The sequence below is a fragment of the Rhamphochromis longiceps genome, linkage group LG11 (assembly GCF_057381845.1).
Source record: "Rhamphochromis longiceps isolate RC_006_pf linkage group LG11, R_longiceps_female_GT1.1, whole genome shotgun sequence".
NCBI lineage: Eukaryota > Metazoa > Chordata > Actinopteri > Cichliformes > Cichlidae > Rhamphochromis > Rhamphochromis longiceps.
In genome coordinates this window covers 8,057,406-8,075,318 of record NC_140567.1, presented here as the reverse complement: position 1 = coordinate 8,075,318, position 17,913 = coordinate 8,057,406, and the positions used below count along the sequence as shown (strand labels likewise).

General features: G+C 42.3%; 2 protein-coding genes across 3 annotated transcripts; one reads left to right on the top strand and one right to left on the bottom strand.

Annotated features, from left to right (window-relative positions):
• Positions 1-223: 223 nt before the first annotated feature.
• fbxo43 (F-box protein 43) lies at positions 224-5,173 on the bottom strand. Its single transcript, XM_085422123.1, has 6 exons — positions 5,036-5,173; positions 3,154-3,998; positions 2,320-3,075; positions 1,874-1,976; positions 1,010-1,204; positions 224-895 (listed from the first exon to the last, which is right to left on the bottom strand). The coding sequence occupies exons 2-6, from the start codon at positions 3,939-3,941 to the stop codon at positions 650-652; spliced, it is 2,088 nt and encodes a 695-aa protein (XP_085278249.1). The 5' UTR covers positions 3,942-3,998; positions 5,036-5,173; the 3' UTR covers positions 224-649.
• Positions 5,149-17,879, top strand: spag1b (sperm associated antigen 1b). 2 transcript variants are annotated; one of them, XM_085422119.1, is made up of 19 exons: positions 5,149-5,295; positions 5,593-5,708; positions 6,099-6,258; positions 6,352-6,474; positions 6,564-6,634; positions 6,835-6,947; positions 7,063-7,168; positions 7,357-7,487; positions 7,641-7,747; positions 8,156-8,291; positions 9,211-9,654; positions 12,608-12,707; positions 13,174-13,326; positions 13,946-14,103; positions 14,826-14,967; positions 15,679-15,805; positions 15,946-16,104; positions 16,877-17,200; positions 17,304-17,879. In XM_085422119.1, the coding sequence occupies exons 1-19, from the start codon at positions 5,149-5,151 to the stop codon at positions 17,430-17,432; spliced, it is 2,946 nt and encodes a 981-aa protein (XP_085278245.1). In that variant the 3' UTR covers positions 17,433-17,879. The 2 variants fall into 2 exon arrangements, with proteins under 2 accessions (XP_085278245.1, XP_085278247.1); XM_085422121.1 differs by having other exon boundaries at positions 5,238-5,295; positions 5,561-5,708.
• Positions 17,880-17,913: the final 34 nt, after the last annotated feature.

Sequence of the window (17,913 nt, the reverse complement as noted above, 5' to 3'; positions counted from 1 at the left end):
AGGATCGATTTATTCGAGATAATTCAGAGATTACTTTAAAGTTCTAAGTATCTAAGGTGTGTATGTGTATATATATATATATATATATATATATATATATATTTTTTTTTTTTGGGGGGGGGGGTTAAAATAAAACTCCTTTCGCAGTGAAAGTGTCAAACCACTAGGTGGCACCAAAGACTGATTTGTACATGTTACAGCGACATACACAATCCTCACAAATGTGACGCAGCACACGGGTAGGGGAAGAAAAGAAGAAAAAAAAAAAAAAAGGTTTTACTATATATCAAGTTTATTTTAAAACCGATCTAGAAAACATGTTTGTAAAAGCTGAAAATCTCAATAGCTCCAAAACAAAAAACCCAACATGCTGTACAGTCAGTGCATAGAAAAATACAACAGTAAAATGAAATCCTTTTATCTGCTGGTAAAACCTCCTTCAGTGCATAATTTAAAAAAAATATACAAGTAAGAACTATATCAAAAAAGGAAAGGGGTAGGATGGGATAAGTAAAGAAATACAAACAAACATTGAAGAGTACAGACACCGCACGTACTACACATCTGTTTCCTCGCTGCTTATTGCCATCTATAAACTTGCAAAAAATAGATATTATTAAAGTGACTTCATGAAGCAGGAATAATTTGTTCATAGTCTTTTAACATTGTGCTTGCTTTGAGCGCTTCCGGGAAGTATGTCCTTTCTGCGACGGCCTGCAGAGTGACTACCGCATTCTCTAGAGCCGTGAGAAGTACACAAGCATGACATGCAAAACTGGAATCCACAGTCAGCTCTGCTGCACACTCCCTCTCTTTTGCCTGAATGGCATCTTGCGGGATGCTGACATCTCGGACAAGGCTTGAGGCACTCATCATTGAAGAGGGTTTTAGCAACCTGAGAGGAAAAAGAAGTTATTAAAATAACTTTGATAAATGTTTGATGAGAAATGCCTCAAAGCATGACTGTACCATGTTCAAGAAAATGCAGTTTAATGGATTTGTAACTTACCTCCAGAAATTTATCCCGTTTGCTGCTGCTGTCTGAATGCAAGGCGCTGAGCTGCAGTGGCGTTAAAGCCCTGCTTCCTGACTGTGGAGTGCAGTAGCTGGAGGTCCTAGACTGGGCCTGAACTGTCTTCAGAGCTGATCGCTTAAGCAACATGGCTCTGGTCTCTGCATCAGCGACATGGACAGCAGCACCAAGCTATAAGACGACAGCAAATAAGTTCAGAGTCATTTCAGTGACAGTGATGGAGATTGTGATAACGCCGACTCATTTTGATGTACGTATGCACTGATGACCACAGAGCAAAGACTGTGATAACAGAGATGTTGTGTTTAACTGAAAACACAGAAAGCTAAATGCTACAGAGCTGAACAAACACTCTTATAAGCAGGGGTGCACATAAGTGGTCCGCAGGTGCGCATTCGCTGTCAAAATAGGAAGCGAATAAGATAAGAGGCTGAAATGGGCGTTTGCATACATATAAAAAGGCACAGTTTTTGTCCGCTAGAGTGGGATTTTCACGGCATATTCTGCACCACATCTCTGTGCGTTCATCATTTGTTTGAAGCCAGCTCACCTCCTGCAACCACTTTTCCGAGAATACGCGCTTCTTTTGCTGTTCGGACTCCTGACATTTCTTTGGAGGTGGAGGAACACCAAAGCAATTTCTTAAAGGAGTTTGCTTCTTCAACATTTTTAAGAGTTCTAAACAAATGTGTGTCCTCCTCCAGAAAATCTTATGTACGCAAACGCGCGTTGCAACTTCTTATCTGGTGCACGTCTTTTATTTTGACAGCAAATGCACACCTGCGGACCACTTATGTGCAGCCCTGCTTATAAGACCTTTAGCCATAGCCTGGCTCTTACCTCAAGAGCAGCCTCCACTTGACTCAGGTGGCTTCTTCTCATTGTGCTAGCTAGCTTGTCTTGCTGGAGAATTTGATTCCAGCTTTTGCAAACACAGCTGCACCTGTGAAAAACAACAAAGTATGAGAGAAATATTTTCAGCTCACTAAACTTTTTAGACAACACAAGTTTGTAATGCAAGCTAAACTCCACTGATTTTACTAATAATTGCATCGTTTATACAACATAAACACTGTTATAACAACATGTATGTTTCAGCTCAGCGTCAATCACCTTGCGATCATTCTACAGGACTCTGAATTATTCTTTACTCCATTAAAAATGTAGTCATGATTTTATTAATCAGTGACCAAATGGGAAAGGAGCTGCAACCTGTGGCAAGTAAGCATGGATGATATGCGCTGTAAAACATTGTGTGAATAAAAATGTATATTTGGAAACATCACCTATAGACACTCTCAGAGTCCATCTGGCAAAGTATAACAGCCAGGATGTGCCTGAGGTTCCTCTTCATCAGCTCTGTGAGTATGTCCACCTTCTCCAGGCCCATCTTCCTGCCAATCAGCCCTGCCAATGGCATAGTGGTCCGAAGAGTGCTTGGGGTCTTGGTCAGTGCTGCTGCAGACTTCAGCTGCTCTTTCAGGCTTGGACTTTGACCAGCCAACATCTGGGCATGGTGCTGACACATAGCTTGAACCAGCTGCAGCGCTGGAGTCAGAGAGAGGTTAACTGGAGTCATCCTGAGTGGTGTGATATCTGGATTGCCAAAATCTGTAGAACAAGGGGTCATGTCTTGTGCCTTGGTTTTAGTCACTCTTTGTGGGGTGGTATAATCTTTTTTTGCTGAGCCCAAGCGATCAGAGCTCACGGCATTACCACATTTAACAGAGAGGACACTGCGAGGGGTGATATCCCCAGCAAAAACCTCATCCTCTTTAGAATGGCTGTAACATTGATAAGGATGTTGATGCTTTCTGTCCGTTGGGTCTTCCTCAGACTGAGAGCCACCTTCTTTAAGCGTAGAGAGCCTGTGCTGACGCTGCAAACGGGAGCGGCGCCTTCCCTCTGTTGGATTTGGAGTTTCAGAGTTTCCTTTGGAGGCAGACAGCAGCAGCTCCTGGAACGAGCCATCATGGTCCACTGTGGAGTCTTGCGATTTATCAAGAGTCACTGAGCTGAAACCGCTGTCCTCACTCAACGACCTGTTTAAAAGTCAGAAAGGAGTTAATCTGTGTTTAAATATTTTAAAGTTTTATTTTCTTCGTCAATAAAACACATACCTGATATAGCTGGGTGTATGTGCAGATGATGGTGTGCACAAGACACTTGAGCCATTATATAGATTATCTGTCATGCTGCCCAGTGGTGACTGAGAGTTTTCTTTAGAGATGGGCAGGAATTCGTTGAAGCCTGGAGTCTTGACATTACATTGACCAGATGCAAAAATGTGTTCACTCATGTCTAGATCTGTGAGTGAGGCTTCTTTCTCAAAACTGGGAAGGTGACAACAGTTGTGCTTGCCATCTTCAAGAGTTGAGGTCCTCACCTGTGTGAACAGAACACGGCGCTTCCTGCCTGATAGTGGCAGGTCCTGGTCCACTTTTAAAGTGCTTGATGCCCCCATCTCAGTGTCTACAGAGTCAAATGATGTATTCAAATAGGGTTCAGACCCACTGACAGGGGATTCAATCCCTCTGGTGCACGGTGATCTTGTGTTGTCATTTTTGACATCTACAGTGGGTTTACACAGTAGAAGTCTCTGTCGCAGCGAGGTATCCCTTTTGCATATTTTAGGAGTTTCACACCAGCTTACAGCTGAAACCTTCCTGGAGTCTCTGCCCAAAAATCTGACTTGTTCTCGGATCTTCTTTGGCGTGACAGAAACCCGGAGGTTCTCTTTGGGCGTTTCATCCAGTTCCACCGGAGACAAAGACCTACATGAATCAGCTCCACTGGTGCTGTGTGGGCTCTGGAAAAAACCTGAGTATCCACTGTCAGAGCAGTCATCGTAGCAGTGCTGCCCTTTAGAGCCATCAAGATAAAGACTAGATTCAGGAGTGCACTGCATCTTCCTCCTGAGTGCGCCAACAAACCTTAGCCTGGCCTCCAGGGGATTACAAGTCACCTGGAGTGAAACAGAATATAATAAACAGAACTACTTCAGCACAGCAAATATGAACTTAAAGAGACCGTAAACACATACAACGCTAGCTTAAATACTTTTAAAAACTATATTTTTAAAAGGCGTCTCATGCTGGACTGACTTACAGTAAAATAAAAGTTATCTCCCGAATCTTACGGTGGTTTTCAGTGTATAAAAGTAGCAGTTTGTATATCAGAAAGCAACAGACAGCTGATTTATCTCTGATCCTTCTCAGCTGTTTCATCCGCGTTGCTATGAGAGCGCGTGCTGCTGCCGATTTAAATCCCCCCGTCTCGTGCCCTCTCTGATGCCGCTTTAAAGAGCTCCATAACCGCCAAAAGACACCGACAGAGCCCGACTGACAGTATACACCACCTTTAACATCATTTTACTCCTCGTTATTTTCACACTTAATTCCGTCTGAAGAAATATGACAAGGCAAAATTATTTGGTAAACACACGCAAAACTGATATTAGTAAAATTCATCCAAAAGCAAAACAAAACAAAAACCCGACGACGTTTCGTGCGCGCGCATTTTACAGTGTAATTTCACCCTCTATGCTAGTTCAGAGGGTCAGAGCAGCCATTTTAACAAGACATGACAGGATAAAAACCGGTTCCAGAATTAAAAGCAGTGATGCTCCGTCAAAGCTGAAATAGCCTCCTGTTAATGTGACTGAAGGGGACCCGGAATGGCACAGTGAATGACTAATCAGTTACACCTGTGTTAAGCCTGAAATGCCATGCAAAAATGATTGCCATTAAAAAACAAACAAACAAACAAAAAAAAAACTGTGGGCCTCGTAAAACACCTGTCAAACACCGAGTTATAATTAAAGAAAAAAAATGTGGCTGACATTTTTGTCTGCCATCCACGTTTACTAACATAACGTTGTTAGCCTCCTGAAACTAGAACCAGTACGAGGTAATGTCGGTGAATTCCACGCACCTGTACCTTAAGCTCGACAAAATAATCTTCTTCGGGAATAAACGCGCTTAATATTTAACAAATACCTACCTAAAGTTAAAACGGGGCTATTCCAAAAAGCCGTGGCCTCTGTAGGCGATGTTGTTTCCTCAGGCTTTGTTCCAGGCCTCAGCTGTCCCCCCCGCTGTTGTTCCTGTTTTCTCATGTTCACCAGCCACGTTTTCAAATTTGGAGCCCTCTGTTGGCTGTGTCACGTGCTTCCTCTCGGCGCTACCGGCCTTCCGTCCGTGTGTGGTTACCATAGCAATACACACCACATTGTCGATGAGCGTTCAGCCAAACGGGAGCAGGTAAACTAGTTTTGCTTAACATTATTAACATTAATGTGATCTTGCATTAATTACTCAAGAGACACTTAAGAGATAAGTCTGCCTTTCCCGAATGTTACATCCCTAATTATAGAACCTAGCTGTTTCTGACGAACTATTAAAATAACCAGTAAAGTTAAGGTAGCTAGCTAAAAAGCTGGTAAGTTATACAAATATAATGCAGAACTGCCATGTCTCCCTTTTATGGAACACTTTTTGACACATTGACTGTGTAAATTCTTTCCAGAAATGAGTGAAGACGCAGTTTTATCCCTTCAGAGTCACTCCACCACTGTGGACTACAGGGGCAAGGTTCCTGTGGAGCACCTGGACTACGATTACATTGAAAAATGTAAAGATGTGAGATACCTCGAGAAGATCCTGAGAACACTGAGGTAACTGTCTGTTGAGCGATATAGTGTTGTTGGAGGAAACTCACTGTCCCTTTTCTTCCTTTACCTGTGTTCAATGGACTTTTGCTGCTTTTTTTAATCGTATTTATATTTACATGCTCAAAATAAAGCAATCAGTCAGTCCAGTCCCTTTATAGTGTTGGTGAGGTTTTTCTTTATGAAGGTTATAAACTCATCATCATGTCAAGTTTCACTCACTCTCCACTGAGATGGTAAGATGTATGTGCTATATTGCAAATAGATTACGTAACACTTGTCATCAGTTGCAGAGGGATAATAGTGCATGTCATAACAAAATACAGGCTGGCAATTGTGAATGAAAAATATTGCAAAAAAAGCTATTCCTTATTTTTCTTTTTTGTTTGGTTAAAGGTCTGGCGAAGAGGGCATTTATCCTCACCTGATCAAGTTCTGTGAGAGTCACCTGGAGAAACTGGACCCTAAGAGCCGAGCTCTTAGGAAGGAAATGCCTGTAGCCACAGCAGCCAGCCTCTCTAAAGATGAGTGGAACCAAATTGAGGATGAATTGAAAGTATGGTACACATTTTTTTCTTTCTTTTAAAAAAATAAATAAATCCTGTTTACTTTGTTCTCACATGGCTGTTTCTCTAAATACTTTGCTCAGAGATGGCAAGAAGAAACCAAAAAGACTGAAACAACCCTGAAACACCAGTCAGTATTTGATGATCTAGTGAAAGAAAATATGCCACCTGTAAGAGGTTTCAATTGCTTCGTTCCTCTGAGCCAGGTAAAAAAAATCAAGGCATATACAGTACATAACCAGTTACATATATGTATAGAAGACAAATATTCAAACAGAGTTTTTTCTCATGATAGAAAACAGTTCCACAAGAAAGAAAGAAACCCTCAAAATGCGCCCTACCACGTGATTACCGAGAATGGGACAAGTGAGTCATGCTGTCTCCACATTTGTCTATTATATTCAGAAGAAAGACCCCACTGTTGCAGCAGCTGAATTCTCTGTGCATAAAAGCTTCCCAAGTCTTTTTACTTTGTAAAAGGGCTTTAAAGCTAAACTGCTTCCATTACAGTGATCCACAGTTTAAAAACTTGACCTTTAAGTGTATATTTTACACCTTCTTTCCAGGTTCGATGTGGAAAAAGAATGTGAGAAAATAGAGGAGGATGTGGACAAAACTGATCCACCTGCAATTATAAACTCAGGACATCCTAAAATCAAGACTCAAGTGGACACTTCATGTAATCTATTGTGGATAGAAAGTGTTCTTTTGCAGTAATTATTAAGCATACAACGTACATCAGGTGTGTTGGCATTTTTGTGTAACATGTAAGGTTTCCCCTGTGATCCATCCAGTGCTGTCACAACAGGAGAAGCTCTTCCTGGCAAATCGTGAAAAGGACAAAGGCAATGAAGCTTTTAGAGCAAAGGATTATGAGGAGGCGGTCACATACTATTCCAGGTCAGGTTCTTTAAACAACTCATTCATTGCAGAAAGCACTTAGCACCTCTTAAAGGGCTTTTTATCATTTTGCTTGGTATATATTGTAAGTAGTAGACTGTCATCTTTCATTGTAGCTGTAGTAGTAAGTGTTTGTGCAATAATCTCACTGTAAATAGAGGTTTGCTTTATTGTTTATTCCATTACAGGAGCCTTTCCATTATAACAACTGTGGCTGCATACAACAACAGAGCCCAGGCAGAGATCAAGCTCGAGCACTGGCACAATGCCCTGAAAGACTGCCTGAGTGTGCTCGAGCTAGAACCGGGCAATCTGAAAGGTGTGTTAATGTTATTTCTATAATTTCTAACACAATAATGCTTCCAGAATAAATACACCTGCACTTTTAGATGTATTTATATGATGTGGTATACTTTAGCTACAGCAGCATTAGTGTATGTGCTACATATTGTAATGCACTTCTTTCCGTTAGCCCTGCTTCGTCGTGCTGTTGTTTATAATCATATGGGCAACTTCCACATGGCCACTGAAGACCTGAGGACGGTGCTCAGGGAAGAGCCACAGAACACCCCTGCAACTGTAGGTGATGGTACTGAGGCATGTTCATCATGCGCCAGTCTACCTTTCATCCACTAGGTGTCACTGTATTTGTGAAAGTTGAGTGATTTAGTGAGTCTATCACTGGAAGTCTTTCATGTATTTATGTCATTACCATAAATAGAAGATGATGTGGCTTTTTTAACAGATCTGTATCAGTGGAACAGCTCAGGATGTGCTGTGTTTACCCGTCCCCTTTAATTGCATTGTTTAACTTCTGTTTCTATTTATTTGAGTATAATTTAGGTGTAAATGGGAAGAAAATGTTCCTTTTTGTAGTTATACATACACCAGTCACTACAACTAAGTAATCTAGCATAGATTGTGATATGAATAGTTGTGACAAACAAAACATGAGATGTTCTAATGGATGAATTGTTTGTGTTTTAGCAACTTTTGTCTCAAATTGAGAAGAAGATGGAGGAATGCCAACAAGAGAAGCAACGCAAGGGCAAAAAAATCCTCATCCAAGAGATAGAAGAGGCGGATAACCAGACTGACAGTGACAACAAAGCTCATAAAACTGGTGATTGTTTGAACTACTAAAAACAATCAATATCCTTAAACACAGACATAGAGACTATAACGGCGCTAATGGCCATTTATGATAACCCATTTGCATCCAAAAATCAATCAAACCGCAACTGATTTAAATGTTGCTTACTCTCTATTTAACATGCAGTGAAATCGTTTTTCAGTTATAGTCAAGCTTAGGTAAGTTATGAGTTCAGAGGAAACTTAGATTTTTGTTAAAAGTGTGCATTGATCCTTTATTTGACATGTTTTTATTTCACTGTTGATTTCATATTAGCTAGCAAGACTAGCAGGAAGTGAATGAGGTAAACCAGTAGACTGTGGTACACATTTCCCAGATGAGATTTTTCCCTTACTGGAGATATATTTTTATCTATATTCTCATTTAATGAAAAGTAACAAGTTAAGTCATTCCACTGACTTAACTGGACTCAAATCTATTGCTACTCTAATTTATGTAACTTGAATGAGGTGTTAAATTTTAACTTTATAGCAGAAAGTTTTTTGTGTCTTTATAGCTGTGCTGGATTTAGAAGTTGAAGGATTTGCCCTCTAATACAGTCACGATTTATACAGAGCATGTTAGGAAGCTCCAACATTGCCGGTAATAGTAGTGCTTTAGTCACATCCCCTTCTGTCTGCTGTCCTATAGATAGAGGAAATTCCCCTCTTGTCTCTCTGGGTGAAGGAACAGTGCATGCATGTGTTTTCTGCCCTACCCCCACACAGCCCTTTCATAAGTCACTGTTTGGTATCTCTACTTCCTGGAACTCCCTGTTTGAAGTGGCTCCGTGTCATGTGCTCCTCTCCTCCCACACTATGATGTAACTGCTGACTCTTTCCTGTGGGTGTGACTTCCCCTTCTCTGTCTCTCTCCCTCTGCTTCTCCCCTCCCTCCCTCTCCCTTCCAGCTTGTCTGGTTCAACCTAGCCAGCCCGTGGGAGGGGAGGAGAGATCAGCTACTCCTGTCGAAAGGGGAGACATGGGAAACGCTCATAAAAAGCCCCACGGCAGAGGGGACGGGGGTCCACACGCCGAGTCCAACAGCTCCCACCATGAACACAGGAGGAACAGAGGCAGCTCAGACAAGTACAAAGTCCCGCAGGAAAAGATAGCCAATGGATCAAGCAAGAGAGGCTCGACAGCTTCGGTTCAGGGTGATCAGAGCGGCAGCGGTAAGGCAACTCCAGTTGGAGGAAATGCTGGAGAAACTGTCAACCTTGATGCCCCATGTGGGGCCCTGCCCCCACCCCTGGCCCGGCTAAAGAACGAAGGAAACCTGCTGTTTAAAAATGGACAGTTTGCCGATGCACTGGAGAAATACTCACAAGCCATTCAGGGCTATACAGATTCAGGTAAGCCTCAGGGGCACTCACTGTTGATCGTGTTTGTAATATTTTAGAATATTAAGAAAAAACTATTTAATTAGTTTTATACAGTGAGGTTGCTGGTTAGAAGTTACCTGTGTGCCACCGTGTCACTAATCATAACATTTTTACTCATATCAGTGTGTTATGAGCTGACAAATGAATCAGAACTGATCGACTGTTTTCTCAGCTGTTTATTCATCATCATATTTTAATAACAGCTTTCTATGGTGTCATACTTTAATTTAACTTTAAATCAAAGGTCATAGGGTCGTAGCTATAATGTCAGTGCTTGTCTTTATTTTTGTCACTTTAACACACTGCAGAGACTTACACATGAAAACAGGATAGCAATACAAATCATTTTCCCTATGGAAATAATTCCTCATAAACAATTTCAAATTCTCAGTCTCAGACTTCACATTTTTGTGTGAACAGTTTATTTGCAGTATTCAAAATTTTAGTAAGATCCATTACGACGTTAATATTTAGTGACTTATCCCTGGGATGATGGACTGTGGCTGTACGCAGACAGTGTTGCTGTTTTAGTCTGGTGCTAAGCCTCTCAGCTCAGGTCTGTCCAAGTCACATGACCTCTAACCACTCACTGTGAAATTGAATTTGTAGGACTGCAGCAATAATTCTCACAGAGAGTGAGACGACGAGCAGTTGATGGAGGAAGAGAAACCTCTGCTCACTCTCCGTTAAATATATGGCCTTGTGTCTCTTTCTGTGGACAGCCATAATATACTCAGTTAAGACTGTGAAAGTCGCTGGGCATCATCTATCTGGATTACTGTGGGAAGCACAACAGATGTGACCTAATCTACACATGCAGAATTTTTTCCAATCTGTGAAAAAGGCTCTTTTCAGTAGAAATGAAACTGAACGAGACATTCAAGATACTTTGACAGGTCTCGTAGTTGTGGTATGCACACAGTTGCTGTAGTTTATATGATCTACTGTCACAATAACCTCGCTAAGTGCTCTCAGTTGCTAAGACATCATCATCACTGCCACGCTGTGTCATCATCCATAATCTGTTTTCATCTGATGAGGCAGCACACTGACATGAATGTGTTTAGTGTAGCAGGATAATGTTGCTGTGTTTGAAACATGCACCGTAGACCTGTGTGATTTGCTTAACTCTGTGATAGTGAAGAAAACACTGTTAAGTTAAGGCAGGTGGAGAGAAACAGCGTGCGGACTTTGCACGAGTCAGTTGTCAAAATCTCAAAGGGAAATGTCTCTATATATATATATATCCTTCAAGCTCGGGTCCTCTACCAGAGGCCTGGGAGCTTGAGGGTCCTGTGCAGTATCTTAGCTGTTCCCAGGACTGCGCTCTTCTGGACAGAGATCTCCGATGTTATTCCCGGGATCTGCTGGAGCCACTCGCCTAGCTTGGGAGTCACCGCACCTAGTGCTCCGATTACCACGGGGACCACCATTACCTTCACCCTCCACATCCTCTCGAGCTCTTCTCTGAGCCCTTGGTATTTCTCCAGCTTCTCGTGTTCCTTCTTCCTGATATTGCTGTCATTCGGAACCGCTACATCGATCACTACGGCCGTCTTCTTCTGTTTGTCTACCACCACTATGTCCGGTTGGTTAGCCACCACCATTTTGTCCGTCTGTATCTGGAAGTCCCACAGGATCTTAGCTCGGTCATTCTCCACCACCCTTGGGGGCATCTCCCATTTTGACCCATATATATATATATATATATATATACACATACACATACACATACACACACACATATTAATAGCCTGGCTCCAATTACATTTTTTTATTCTTTATATTTTAAGTAATTATCGTTGTTCACCGAAGTCCAGTGGTCTCCGGTGAGAGCGACATTCCTTACTTGCACAAGCTTGCTGGACTGCTGAGCCCTCTGGTCCCCATACAAAGTGTGCAGTCTCGACACAATGGTTCCTCTCGAGGGCAGATTGTAACACTCATCTCCTGATGCAGCACGAATGACTTCTCTCAGTCCATCATCTTCTACTATGCTAACTGGTCGGCAGTTTTTAGCTATCCAAACAACCAAGGAATTGGTTACCTTTTCTCTCACATTTTTTGTTATTCGTCCACAAGCACCATACTCCTGAAGCGTAGACTGGCGAGGTCCCGTAGAGGTGGATTCAGTTGGGTGTTTTGCTCTCAGGTGATACGCCAGTGATGAACTGCTTCTGTGGTACTTGAATTCAGCGTTGCAAATTGTGCATCTTACTCTCGTTTTGTCCAACAAGCCATCAGGCAACTTCTTAAAGAGAAACTTTCCACCCAAAAGTCCGCCCTCGTCCATGCTTGCGTGTGTTAGCTAGTGTTAGCTAGATAGTAGCATGGTGTCACTTCTTCTTCTTCTTCTAATCATTTCTGTCAGGCCAAACGCCAGCATAGCACACTGTTGCCCCCTCCTCCAGAGGTGCTCATGAATTTAAAGGTCTTAGATTACAGGAAATTAATAAAAAAACAAAATCAGCGTTAAATTTTTTTAATGCATTAAACATTTCGCGTTGATCTTAACAATTAACGCGATAATTTTGACAGCACTAATATTTATATTACACATATACTAGCTTTTAACCTGCAGATAAAAGCTATATATATATATTTAACATGTGTGTGTATGCGTGTCTGTCACTTTGTATTCATAAATCTGAAAGAAAAGAAATGATAGCTCAGTATCTTCCAATAACTGAAGTTTCTTTATTTCATCATGACAGGAGCTCTGTACGTTCTACAGCGCTTCTATAGCTGCTCAGAGAGCACATTAAACAGTCTGTTTTAGACAATAAGTACACGATTCAAACTTTGAGTTCATGATGTCTTTGCAGATATTCTGTATTCCACCCCCAAGATAACTGCAGAACTATGCGTGCTGTTTCCAAGCTGTGTATTACATTTCTGATATTGGTCTCTATTTTCTATGCAGGGATTGATAGTCCAGAAGATCTCTGTATTCTATATTCCAACAGAGCAGCTTGCTACCTGAAAGATGGCAACAGTCAAGACTGCATACAAGATTGCACAAGGTGAGAGAACTGATAAAACTCTACCAGTGTTCAGCAAGATATGTGAAAAGCTGTGGAAGGCAAATGTACGCTTGTCCTTGTGCTTCATCTTAAAGATCAAACTGCTACAAATTTCTGCAGACAGCGTCATCATATACCAGTCTCAGCAGAGGATCTCAGATCATTTATGAGTGGGAGGGGATTTGCACTTGGGTGTGTCGTAAGGGATTGTAATTAATCTCTTTAGAAGTGGTTTATAAGCAGCAGACTGGGCTAACTTAAGGGAGCCTCCCATATGAAAGCCTTTAAATATACTTGATGTGTTTGCAGAAAGATGGGGTTATAGAAAACTTGAATCACACCTTTAGACTTGTTCACTACCTCAGAAACAACATGTACAGACACATCCTTTGCCCTAGCATCGACAGCAGGGGCACCAGACTCGATCCTTTGCTCTTGTCTCATTGCATCTATTTATTCCAATCAGAGCCCTGGAGCTGCAACCATTCTCCCTCAAGCCCCTCCTCCGCCGTGCCATGGCTTATGAGTCCCTGGAGCGTTACCGAAAGGCCTACGTGGATTACAAAACTGTGCTGCAGATAGACGTGAGCGTGCAGGCAGCTCACGACAGTGTCAACAGGTATAATGTCCACCTCTCACCTCAGCTAACAGACTCATTAACATTTGGCATCTCAAAAGCAAGTATTGAATTTTACAGCACCCATGTCTATGGCAGTGCATTTCTCATCTATTTTAAACAAGGTGGACACAGACTATCTTTAGCTGTTACAGCAAAGGAAATAAAAAGACAGATGAGACATGGAGATTTTCTTACTCTATCTACCTGCTGTATTTTCCAAATTTGAAAATGTTCTATAATTGAAATCCAGAAATGGAATTATAGCATATTTAGAAGACTAAATCAAAACAAATCATGGTAACCATTACACACAGGCTTATTAGAGACTAACAGATTTAGCTGGTCAAAAGTAGCTCCGGCTAGAGGCTAATCATGTCTCTCAGACTGTGTGTCCCTTCTCTGTTACGCAATACTCACCTGGCTGGTTTGTGTTCAGGAGTACCAGAGGGTCAAAGATATCATTCATCCCCACATTTATCTACAAAGTTACACAATAAGACATAAACTCCCTAAACTGTGGAACAGGGTGGATTAGATGCATCTTTAACACGCTATGTAAGCCTTATCAATGTCTCTCATCTGTGTGCTGTAACAATGACTGAATCACGTCCTCCTCTAGGATCACCCGGCTGCTCATCGAGCAAGACGGGCCAGAGTGGAGAGAGAAACTTCCCGAGATCCCTCTGGTGCCTCTGTCGGCTCAGCAGCACCGCAGAGAGGAGCCACCCAGCGCTGAGGTCCTCCAAGCTCGAGCAGAGAAGGCTGCTAGGGATGCAGGTCTGTTGTTTTTAGAGTCATGATGCTTAATTAATGTTTGTCCCCAGAAACACAGAGTTAGTCAGGGTCAGAAGTGTTGATCGCTGAGCTGGGACAATGAGGAGAGTAGCTGGGACATTTATACATACAGCGGTTATGATGACTGAATAAAATCTAATGTTGACTACATCCAGCATTAACAAACATTTTCTCGAGCAGCTCTTTCTTCTGACATTATAGCTACCTTTGTTCGGTTTTTGAACCATTCTTCTGCTTGATACAGCGATGGAGGAACAAAAGTCTTCCTGTTGTGACTGGAGGAAAATTTGAAAGGCCTATTTTTTTATATAAGTGGACGTGTCACCTCTGACCATGCAGTTTCTCTGCTCCCAGGGCTTTTCTACCTATGCTATTTTTAGACTCTAATGAAAGAATAGCACTGCTGGCATAATTTTACCTCCCTGAAGACGCTCTGCAGACACTCTGCAGCAGATTGATTAGCCCTCGGTCCACACCGGGACTGATTGCTGACTTAACTCTCGTGGCTCATGTCCAGCTAGCACAGCATTAATTTCAAGTGCTTAAACCCTCCAGCTGTGTAGCACAGGCTTATAAAAGCGAGGTCAGTTAAAATGTATTGCAAGTGTCAGTGTGGATATATGAAGTCAAAATGGAGGAGAATGGACCTCGTGTCTGTGTGAGTAAGCGATGTTTAGCAATCACCACTTTGTTTTGTTTTCTAGAAAGGAAAGCCGAAGTCCGTTTTTCAGCTTTGAAACAAGAAGGGAACGATTTTGTGAAGAAGAGCCAATACCAGGATGCTCTGGGAAAGTACACAGAATGCCTTAAGCTAAAGTCAGAGGAATGCACTATCTACACCAACAGGTTAGTCATTTAATTCTCACCTTAATATGAACAGACATGTTCCTGCGGTCTCGTTTCCCCTCTGTTCATCACATCTTCTGCCACTGGTTCACTTTGATGTGGGAAAACAGCCTGAAAATCCCCAAAATTTGTTCAACTGAATTTAAAAAAGGCCGATTAACGACGGCCAGCTGTCATTTGTCAGCCGTGCTTTCAGCTCTGTTTTTAATCCTATCCAGTCGTGCCACCTGTCACTGCTGCCAAATTAGTGTGTATTGGTGGTAAATTGGTGCACAACACAATAGTACATCGATGGTGTTGATCAGGTCACAGAAGAAACTGATGACGTGAATGTTTTCCTATTGTGTGTTGGTGTTTGCATGTGCATGTGGAGCCCTGCTGTGAGAACAGATTGTATGTACAGCCACACCAGAGCAAACATCCATACGCCATTGGTGCACAGCTGCTGAGAGCCATTTGAAAAAATTAAAAACATTAAGATTCATTTAGAAAAGGGGCTCCAGAAGCACATCTCTGAGGTGTAAATCGTAAATCTCATCATCATAGGAAAATGTTCTGTTCTGTTAATGCTGATGGCATGGCTTCAGCTGTTATTATAAAACCTGATTTGCAGTGAGTCACAAATTCATGATACTTCTGAGTCACGTGTCAAATGTGATTAGGTGCCAGTGACAAAAATAAAAATCACAATTGACGTGTGTGTGTTTATAGAGCTCTGTGCTACTTGAAGCTGGAGAGGTTCGCTGAGGCCAAGCAGGACTGTGATGCAGCACTGAAACTGGAGCCAACCAATAAGAAGGCCTTCTACAGACGAGCCATGGCTAATAAAGGTCTCAAGGTGAATAGAGCTGGACTTTAATGGCTAATGCCATAAGGGAGTGATTTCTTTTTATTGGGTGGCTAAGGAGTAAAATATCCCTTTCACATATTTCATACATAAAGCTCTCTTTGTATGTTTTCGGTGTCTCCCTCCATCAGGACTACCTGGCTTGCAGCTCGGACCTGCAGGAAGTGCTGCAGCAAGATCCCAACGTGCAGGAGGCTGAGAAGGAGCTGGAGGAGGTCACCAAGCTGCTCAGACAGAGTCTGGCCAGCACTTCACCAAACAAACCCAGGAAGACAGTCCCCATCACAGAGGTGAGTACAGTTTATTCACTTTCATTGAAAATAAATATTTTCCCCTTATTGCATCCAACAGACATATCCACTTTTGACTTTAGAGAGTCTACACGTGTGGTTAGGAAGAAGAGGCATTATAATGATGGGGACTGAAGAATCATGACTTATGGTCAACAAGTGTCCTTTGAATAGTTGTGTGTTTTTAGCTGATTACTCCTGACACCTGCTGGGATACCGTGTGAAATCTGATCAGCTCTGGTTTTATTCTAGCCTAGCACAGATCATAAAGTGCAGCGCTCCCAGCTGTTGTGTACCGTTCGTCTTTGTGCTCCATCCTCATTTACTATTAATGATCTAATGAAGAATAAAAGCACCAAATTAAAGCTTGAGTGGGGCTAGATGTACCATTTTCAGTTTATTGTTAAAAGACAAAAGAGAACACGGAGAAAGCTAAAGTGTAAAATTGTATCCATGCATCTTATGCTGCTTATCTGGGTCTCAAAACTCAGTCTCAGTTTCAGGGGAACACCAGAGTGAAAAGTGGCTGTGCTCCAAGTTTAAAAGGCTACAGATTGTTATGAAGCTCTTGTTTTCCTTTTCTTCAGGTTCAGCACACCAGTAGGTAAAGATGGAAGCTTATAGATCCAATCACTGCATCCCAGACAAATTATTCCTAATTAAGGCAATAGGTGGTGCAGATTTCCCAGATTGTGACTCACTGACAGAGACCGGCTTTCCATTTTTGTCTTTCCTGTTTAAATGTTTCACCCATGTCCGTCTCCCTCCTCAGGTTGAGGATGACGAGAATGTGACCGCTGTCCCTAACTCCAAAAACAGCTGCAAAGGAGAAGACATCAGCATCAACCTCCAGCCGGCCAGCGCCTATGAATTCGGCCAATCCCTGAATGCGGCTCGTAGCTCTGGAAACACAGTGGCCTGCGCGGAACTACTGGCCTCCACGGCCCCAGAGATGCTTCCCCAGTTCCTGAGCACCCAGCTTGATGGACACACCATCAGCTTCATCATGCAGGCCCTGCACTCACACCTACTGGAGAAAGACCCTTATCTGGTCTACCAACACCTCAACCATCTGCACACTGCTGACAGGTTCTCGGTAAGATTAGCATGCAAATATGGTCTGAAAAGCTAAAGTTTGTTTGTAAGATTTTGCAATCAAGCGGTCTGTGTGGTGATAAACGCTGACGCACTGTTTGCAGGTTGTACTAATGCTGCTGGAGAAGGAAGAGCGTCACCACATGACTCAGCTGTTTGAGGATCTCTCAGCCGTGCAGAGCACACAGTTCACTAAGAACGATGTTCAGAACCTGGCCAACAAATATATCTGACCCTCCCCTCTCTGCATGAGCTGCTCCACCACTGCTCTTGGATCTATGCAAAACACTGCACAAGAACTGAGTACACAAAGGCAGGAAGCTGCAGAATGAGCAATACAATGGAACCGAGTTGATTCACTCTACTGGTCTGTAATGTCTGTGACGATATAAAAAAAAAAAAAATCTATTTTTCTCTCCAGAACATTTTGCTATGCAGTTTTACTTTTGTACACACCATGCACCATTTGCATTGTACAACAGTGGGACTCAGTGGACCTTTCACCGTAGTGTATTAATAAACGAGGTCCAATGTGCTGTTGTGTAACACAGCAGGCAGGTGTTTCCTCACTCCAGGCAGTAGCTTTTGCTTAGGACAGGCTTCATCGAGCTGATCTGCTCTTTGAGCCCAGTCGCTTTCTGAAATCATTTTATAAAAGACCAGCTGTCACATACCAAAAACTATTCAGTGCATGTTAAATATAAACAAACAAAA

Bases quoted from the DNA above. Each gene is read 5' to 3' on its own strand.
- spag1b (XM_085422119.1), top strand. From the start codon at position 5,149: ATGTTCACCAGCCACGTTTTCAAATTTGGAGCCCTCTGTTGGCTGTGT. The intron at 7,488-7,640 runs GTGTGTTAATGT...TCTTTCCGTTAG, and splicing joins AGAACCGGGCAATCTGAAAG to CCCTGCTTCGTCGTGCTGTT. The intron at 14,104-14,825 runs GTCTGTTGTTTT...TTTGTTTTCTAG, and splicing joins GAAGGCTGCTAGGGATGCAG to AAAGGAAAGCCGAAGTCCGT.
- fbxo43 (XM_085422123.1), bottom strand. From the start codon at position 3,941: ATGCAGTGCACTCCTGAATCTAGTCTTTATCTTGATGGCTCTAAAGGG. The intron at 1,977-2,319 runs GTGATGTTTCCA...TGTTTTTCACAG, and splicing joins GACTCTGAGAGTGTCTATAG to GTGCAGCTGTGTTTGCAAAA. The intron at 1,205-1,873 runs GTAAGAGCCAGG...GTCGTCTTATAG, and splicing joins AAGTGGAGGCTGCTCTTGAG to CTTGGTGCTGCTGTCCATGT.